Source organism: Arvicola amphibius, chromosome 11 (genome assembly GCF_903992535.2).
Source record: "Arvicola amphibius chromosome 11, mArvAmp1.2, whole genome shotgun sequence".
Lineage (NCBI taxonomy): Eukaryota > Metazoa > Chordata > Mammalia > Rodentia > Cricetidae > Arvicola > Arvicola amphibius.
In genome coordinates, this window is record NC_052057.2 from 34,694,925 (window position 1) to 34,703,658 (window position 8,734).

The window sequence follows — 8,734 nt, forward strand, 5'->3', positions numbered from 1 at the left end:
CCATCTTGGAAATCTGTAGACCAGGCTGGCCTTGAACTCAAGAGATCTGCCTGCCTCTGCCTCCAAATAATGGGATAAAAGATGTATGACACCACTGTCTGGCCTATTTCTCAAACATTTCCAACAAAATTTGAATATCTACATGAACGTTTTCCAGTTAAAAAGTGTAGCTCTGGGCTTGAGATGTAACTAAGACAGAGTGCTTGCTCAACAGCTTGAAACCTTCAATCACTGCTATTATAAGAAAGCTACAGTTCTGATTTATGGGCAAACCTGGTTCAGATTGAAATTTAAGTGAAAATTAAAATTTACATTTCCATCAATTAATAAATATATACTGCTTCAAAATTTTGAAACAAATAATCAACATTTACCTATATTTTGTTTTTTTGATATATTACAAATTTAGTTTATCGTGTTTTTTTCCTTAGGGGAGGGGTCTCAAGTAGCACAGGTTAGTCTTCAACTCACTATGTAGTTGAGGTTACCCCTGAACTCCTGATCTTCCCCAATCTTTGCCTCCCAAGCTCTAGGATTACAGGTACGAACCACCTACCATGCCCGGCTTTGTTTTGTTCTCTGTTCTTTTTGAGACAGTATCTAGCTCTATAGTCCATGATTGTTGGTAGAGCAGGGTTGTCTCAAACTTGTGGCATTGCTTCTGCTTCAGCTCTCCAAATGGTAGAATTTCAGGTGTACAACAATCCTAGCTGCCTTATGATTCTCTCTCTCTCTCTCTCTCTCTCTCTCTCTCTCTCTCTCTCTCTCTCTTTCTCTCTCTCTCTCTCTCCCTCTCTCTCTCTCCTTTCTCTCCTCTCTCTTTCTCTCCATCTCTTCCTACCTCCCTTCCTTTTTTTTTTTGTATGTTTGTTTTGTTTTTCAAGACAGTGTTTCTCTGTGTAGCCCTAGCTGTCCTGGAACTCATTCTGTAGACCAAACTGACCTTGAACTCACAGAGGTCCGGAGGACTCTGCCTCCTGAGTGCTGGGATTAAAGGCGTGCACCACAACTGCCTAGCCAACATTTTTCTTTGTATAGTGTACAGCTTAACCCACACTCAACTGAATTGGCACTTTACTTTCTTCTTAGGACTGGACCAGCAAAGCAAGGTGTTCATACTTTCTCACAGTTCTCATGAGCAAATACTAGATTTGTCATGAGATACTAGGTACGCCTGAGGCTATCACAAAAACTGTCAAGCCCACAGCCCTGCATGAAGCCTACTTCTTTTTTTATATTTATTTATTCATTATGTATACAATATTCTGTCTGTATGCCTGCAGGCCAGAAGAGGGTACCAGACCCCATTACAGATAGTTGTGAGCCACCATGTGGTTACTGGGAATTGAAATCAGGACCTTTGGAAGAGCAGGCAATGCTCTTAACCTCTGAGCCATCTCTCCAGTCCCATGAAGCCTACTTCTATGAACATCTTTCCAGTAACAGACAGTCCTAGGTGAAGAGTTGCAATTGTCTAAACCACAATTCTGTAATCAGAATCACTTCTCTGAAGACTCTCCTAGTAAACAACACAATAGTGTGCAGCAAGCCTCTGTAACCAATGAATTTTTGTTTCAAAACAACCTATATGTACTTCTATTTGCCTTAAAAATTTTAACTTGTCTGCAGAGATGGCTTAGCAGTTAAGAGCACTTACTGAACTTCCAGAGGTTCTGAGTTCAGTTCTCAGCAACCACAAGGTGGCTCATAATCATCTGTAATGAGGTCTGGTCCCCTCTACTGGTCTGCAGGCACAGAACACTGTATACATAATAAATAAATAAATCTTTAAAAAAGAAAAAGTTAACTTGTCTCAGTCTCTTTAGAGTACACATATCCTAGGTTGTAATCACTTGCATAGCTCCAAGTAAATTCACTTCTTTGAGAGTGTCTCTGCTATTAAATGTAAAGAAGTAACACTTCTTATGTGAAATCATTCATTTGAATTTCTTGTAAAATACTTCTGGTTGAATGTATGCAGCAAACATTCGTGGTAATATTTTGAAATTTACTTTTTAAAGCCTTGGTTGTACTTTGTAACAAATCTTGTTTTAGATTGAGTATTTAATTGAAATCCCTTTTATTTGGGCAAACCCGCAAAATCGTCTAACTAGTATTTATAATATACTTTACTTTTCCAGTCTAACAAATATAGACAACCGAGTGAGTTTTAGCCTTTTCTGATCCTTAGGACACCCAGTTTGATAAAGGCCAAGGTGGCTTTGTGACGTAGCTCCGCCTGAAGAAAAGCTGAGGCGCATGCTCCACCTGCCCTCTTTCGCTGCGGCCGTGGGAATGGATACATCTGCCCACGTGCGGAAGGTCAGCAGGCCATGACAACGACCACCACCACCGTAACCGCAAAGCGCTCTATCTCCTGCCCTACTGACCCTCTGCGGCTGTCCTCTCGCAACTCGCAGCTCACAGAGATGGCCACGACCAGTCAAGAGCACTTTGACGCTCATGAGGCATTAGATCTTACAGAATTTGCCAAAAACCAGCCTTGGTGGCGCAAACTTTTTGGGCAGGAGACACGGTCCAAGGGCGAGAAGTATAGTGTGGCAACCCAGCTACTGATTGGCGGCATCACTGGCTGGTGCACTGGCTTCATATTCCAGAAAGTTGGAAAGCTAGCTGCCACAGCAGTGGGAGGGGGCTTTTTTCTCCTTCAGCTCGCAAACCACACTGGCTACATTAAAGTTGACTGGAATCGCGTAGAGAAGGACATGAAAAAGGCCAAGGAACAACTGAAGATTCGGAAGAGCGCCCAAATACCACACGAGGTCAAGAGTAAAGCTGAGGAGGTGGTGTTGTTCATAAAGCAGAATGTTTTAGTAACCGGAGGATTTTTTGGAGGCTTTCTGCTCGGTATGGCATCCTAAAGGGGTATCACTCCACTTCCACGGTTCAGCAGCCTCTATACACCATCGTAGAAAAATCCAGAGGCTTTCCACTTCCTCTTCATGCCTGCCCTCCTCCCTGTTGTAAATCTGAACGGCTTCCATGGGCATCTGCCCATGCAAGTTAACACAGGTCCTCCCATGGGCTTGACAAGCCACAGGGCAGCGGGCACTCCATCTGGAGGTCAACAGGAATGGTCCTTCTCCCGTGTGTAAAATCTACCCTAAACCATCTTTAAGATCTGTCCCTAACAGTCGAGCTGGAAGAGCACTATATGGAAAGGAACTGAACATATCTGACTTTGAGCATGGGAAGAAAGTAAAGCAGGGACAGTTGTGGGAGTACCACCCGCTAGTCAGCCACTTTAGGGGGACAGTCTCCTTACAAAACTTTACAAGTAAATTGATGCTGTCTTTTCCTCTGGACAACTACTCCAGTAAACTATAATTATAGTTATCTTAGTTTGGAACTCAGAAGTGTGACACTCTTCAAAAAGGGCCATGATCTAAATACCTGAAAGCTTCACTAAGACCTTTTTCTTTTCTTTTCTTTTCTTTTTTTTGGGGGGGGGGTAGGGTAGAGTGGTCATAGGGCCTTGCTCCTACTACTCATACTAGGCCAAGGGCTACCACTGAGCTATATATTCCCAGGCTTTTGGGTATTTTTCATTTTGAGAGGTCTCACTAAATTGCTCTCACTGGCCTGGAACTTGACATTCTTAGTCTCAGCTTCCTGTGGAGGTGGGATTACAGGTCCAAGTCACCGGGAACAGCTTCCCCAAGACCTTAAGAAAGAACTGAAGAATGCATCTCCGAGTCTACTTTGCCTCTTCTCAATCTTCTTATTTGCCTTTCCCCCCAGGACTAGTTTGCAATAACCCATCTAGCTGGGCTCTCTACTTCAGGGCCTCGACTACTTCAATCAAACGTCAGCTGGGTGAAATTTTCATCTAGACGCTTCAAGAAGAAGAATCTGCTTTCGGGCTTAGGTCTGGGGTACAATTTCTATATTTGCAACTATAGGATTGATTCACATTTTGTCCTTTGTCAACCAGAGGACCAGCTCGGCTCTGGGAGGCTATCCACACAGTTCATCTCACACGGACTTTGCTCTCGCCATACAAATCAGAAACAGCACTGACTTCTTTTCTTCACGACCAGGTGGAGAGAGAGAGGGCCCTAGGGGTCCAACAGCTCTGCAGAAAGGGCAAGTGTGTGAGTGCAATCAGTGTTTCCATTGCCTGTTGGTCAGAAGGTAAAAATCATGGGTTCTGCCCAAACTCAACACTGTGAGCAACGGAAAACAATGATCTTAAGGACCACCTTGGAAACTGTAAGCTACGTGGGAAGAAGAAATGGTTACTTCTCTGCCTTTGAGTATGTCTGGGTTTCCACCTTTAATACCAGGATTAGATCTTCATATTCTACCAATGGGGGCGGGGGACCCTACTAAAACCACAAACTCCATAGACCTGAGCAACAACCACTTGATTATAAGCCAATTGGGTCTTTATAGTTTAAATCATGTTTATATTCTTCCATTCACTTAAAACTCTTACTTAAAAAAGAACCCCTCCAAAGGAAAATGTCAATTAGTACTTTGTTTTCTTTCGTTTTTTTTAGTAACTTAGAAGTCATTAAACAAATGGTAAATAAAAATTGGTTTTATGGTTTTCTTTTTGAAACAGGATGTCATATAATTCAGGCTGACATCAAATCATCTTGTAGCCAAGGATGACCTTGAACTCCTGATCCACCTACGTCCACTCACAAGTTCAGGAACCACATGCATGTACTGCCACATGCATCTGGAAAATTGACCCTCCCAACCCAGATAGAGCTTCTCTGTGTAACAGTCCTGTCCTGAACTTGCTTTGTAGACCAAGTTGGCCTTGAATTTCTCAGATTCACCTGCCTCTCCAAGTACTGGGATTAAAGGCGTGCACTTCCATTGCTTGGCTGAAGATTACTTCTTAAAGGTAATCTATCTGCATTATATATGGACTTTACTGTAAATCAAGTATTTTCCACGGACTGGCTCAGGGGAGCCACTCAGACCGTGGGAGAAGCAGGGTCTTGGGACACAGGAAGGCACAAGTTCGGCGAATGACAGACACAACATACAAGAGAGTGGTTGGAATCTGCTGTGATTTTACTGAATTCATGTTTTTATTATATAGTATTCAAACAAAGAACAAATCAGAATGTCACATATCATTGGTTGGGACAGTATGAAAGCTTCTTTTAGTCACATCAATATTTAAGAAAAGCATATCAGGGACAGGTGTTAGACATAAAACATCCTTAGAAGAGGAAATCTTGTCCTTGGGAACGTAAACCTTAGACAAGTGGTTTCATCTTATGAATAGAAAGTTTCTGTCTCATCACTTATCATGGCCCTTCCTCTTTCTAACCCTTTATTTCATCTAGTGACCAAATATGCCTAATCATTTCTCAGTACCTGCTGAAATATACTTTTTTGTACCTTCTTATGCAGCAGACACCATGGGGGGATCTAGCAAGCCTATCCATAAAGTTCAAAGTATAGTATAACAGTCTTTGTCCATCAACATTAACCCATCTATTCCTTTGCTCATCGTATACCCCGTGTATGACAGAGGTTCTGCTGTAGTCTTATACATTCCCATACTGTGCTTCCCTATCCCAGAGCTGTTCCTGAATAGATAATCCTTGTCTTGTAGATACATAGAATATAATTATTAAAAGAGGTTGTGCAAAGCCCATATCCCGCATAGTCAGCTAGTCGAGAAACCTGTCTATGTCTCAGTAGTGGCTAATACCGGACCGTCTGCCATTTGACCTCCAGGAATCCTAGTCCCATAGGACACGTAGGCTCCCGTCCAGCATAAAGACATATGTCATGTCACACAGACGACACTGGAGTTGGTGTGGCAAGTATTAATATAAGTATATATATATGTATACTAATTATTTTTCCTTTAAGAATAAATGTCCATGTTATCTAATAAAGTGGAGCTGCATCTTAGTATGGTGCTTTTCTGGCATACATAAAGCCATTCCCTGCACCAACCGACCAACCAACCAAAAAAACACATTGTTTAGCAAGATGTAGTGACAGCTGTCTATAACCCTAGCACTTGTAGGTTGAAGCAAGATGGTCCTGAGTCTAAGGCCAACCTGGGCTACCACTAAGACCTCATCTTTAAAACAAGAGTATCTGAGAGGCTGCTGGTGTATGTGAAGCATGGACAAACCTAGGACTCTATAAGACCCAGTTCCTCCCAGGGTTCTTGCTACTGAGGTGGCTCATAGTGAGCATAGTGGCAAAAAGTTTCAGGCCACCAGAGAGATAATCCACATAATTAGAAGGTTGAACTTCAGGCCAGTTTGGAGGATGGGAACTGCACGTTATGTTCTATCACTGGGTCACATAGTTTATCATGTCTGAGTAATATAACCCCAATATAGACTCTACACGCTGGCTTTGGTGGAATTCTGTTGGACAGATATGGTGATGTATGAATGGAGATACTCCCTGACTCCATTTGTAGAGACCACATCTCAACATTTTTGGCTGTTTTTGTGTTGTATCTATCCTTTATTATAAGTACTTTATAATTTAAAAAAATAATCACTGTATAGGGTTTTTCAGAGTTCTGTCAGTCATCCTAGCAAATTATTGATCCACAAGAAACTTAAGAAAACTTTTCTTAAAGTCAAGTCAGAAGGTATCTTTATGATGGCCTGGATACCCCTGAAGTGAGACTGGCATCTAGGGCAGTGGCCTCTGTGAACCTACACCTTTAATTTGGGGGTTTGCACTAAATGGATTGTGACTATTAGAGGTGAATTAAACTGGTAAAAGAATAGCTTTACCTGAAATAATTACATGGAAACTGTATTCATTTAAAACACTGCCTGGCCCATTAGTTACAGCCTCTTATTGGCTAATTCTCACATCTTGATTAACCCATTTCTAATAATCTGTGTAGCAGCACAAGGTAGTGGCTTACCGGGAAGATTCTAACCTATGTCCATCTCGGGCCAGAGCTTCATGGCGTGTGCCTGACTGCTTCTTCCTCCCAGCATTCTATTCTGTCTACTCCGCCTATCTAAACTGCTATCCTATCCAAAGGCCAAGGCACTCTCTTTATTTAACCAATAAAGGTAACACATAGAAGACCCTCCTATATCAATTTCACTTTTATTTATTTATTTTTTTGGATTTTTTTTCTTTTTTTGATTTTTCGAGACAGGGTTTCTCTGCAGCTTTTTTAGAGCCTGTCCTGGAACTAGCTCTTGTAGACCAGGCTGGCCTGGAACCCACAGAGATCCACCTGACTCTGCCTCCCGAGTACTGGGATTAAAGGCGTGCGCCACCACCGCCCGGCTTTTTTTTGGATTTTTGAGACAAACTCTCTACATAACCCTGGCTGTCCTGGAACTTACTACAGAGACGAGGCTGGCCTCAAACTCCACAGAGATCTCCCTCTAGCCCAGGAGTGCTGGGATTAAAGCCAAATTTCAACATGCCCCATGCCCAAAGCACTCTAAAAATGAACAATATTGGGCCGGACGGTGGTGGCGCATGCCTTTAATCCCAGCACTCGGGAGGCAGAGGCAGGCGGATCTCTGTGAGTTCGAGACCAGCCTGGTCTACAAGAGCTAGCTCCAGGACAGGCTCTAAAGCTGCAGAGAAACCCTGTCTCGAAAAACCAAAAAAAAAAAAAAAGAACAATATTCATTATAAACCAAAGTGTTCAGTCCTTTTCAACCCTACACTAGAAAAGTTTCCCAAATCATTTTGCTTTCCTATGTAGTAGACCACTCCAAGTCTAAAGGCAAGCTATTTCCTTGCTATATTTACCAATTCACAGAAGAACAGAAAGCAAATCACACTCACACACACAGAGTTTATTGTGTATTTGGTTCTGAAATCTGGTATTATGCAGGTCTTCTTATCTAAATGATAGTTCTCTTTTGATGTATGTGTGTATTGTGTAGTCGTATGTGTGAGTGTGTACATGTGTGTATGTGTGCAGGGTCCCATGCCAGTGGAGATGCAGTGGCCAGAGGACATTGGCTGTTCCTCTGTATCACTCTGCCTTGAGAGCAGGTTGCTCACTGAACCCAGAGCTAGGGCTGGCAGCCAGCAAGCCTTAGCAATCTTTGTGTCCGTCACTCATACAGTGATAGCGATGACAGACAAAAGCAGCAATGCCCAGCCTTTCTCAAAGGCGTTGGAGACTTGAACTCAGATCCTCCCACTTGTGTAGAAAGTGTTCTTACCCACCGAGTCATCTCCCCAGTCTCTGAAAACAGAGCTTTCTAGGCAGGGCTGGCTAAGTTCAGGCTCTCCAGAACCATGAGTTTTCTAAGTTGGGATAAAATCAACACCACTTTACCATAGAGAAATGCCATCTGGAACTGTTCCAGGTACTAAAAGCCCTCAGGACAAGCAAGAGGGCAGTGAGATCCTGCAGAAGCAGCAGCCACTTTTGAAGTAAGAACCAAGCAAATGGAAAGGGACCCATCTGCCACCTCCATTTTTAAATAGCAAGTAGGAGCCGGGCGGTGGTGGCGCACGCCTTTAATCCCAGCACTCGGGAGGCAGAGGCAGGCGGATCTCTGTGAGTTCGAGACCAGCCTGGTCTACAAGAGCTAGCTCTAGGACAGGCTCTAAAGCTGCAGAGAAACCCTGTCTCAAAAACCAAAATAATAATAATAATAATAATAATAATAATAAATAAAAATAAATAAATAGCAAGTAGGAAGGAGAAAAACAAAGTGGAACAAAAATAGAAGTATGACCACAGTGCCAAGGACTGAAATGCCTTTCCTAGAGATGAGTT

At 42.7% G+C, this 8,734-nt stretch overlaps 1 protein-coding gene across 1 annotated transcript; it reads left to right on the forward strand.

Moving 5' to 3' along the window:
- Positions 1-2,233: 2,233 nt before the first annotated feature.
- LOC119826455 (FUN14 domain-containing protein 2-like) lies at positions 2,234-2,882 on the forward strand. The gene has a single exon (XM_038347794.1). It carries the CDS (start codon positions 2,334-2,336, stop codon positions 2,880-2,882), a length of 549 nt encoding a protein of 182 aa, XP_038203722.1. The 5' UTR covers positions 2,234-2,333.
- Positions 2,883-8,734: the final 5,852 nt, after the last annotated feature.

What these genes read in the sequence shown, in the direction of transcription:
- LOC119826455 (XM_038347794.1), top strand. Translation starts at nt 2,334, where the DNA reads ATGACAACGACCACCACCACCGTAACCGCAAAGCGCTCTATCTCCTGC.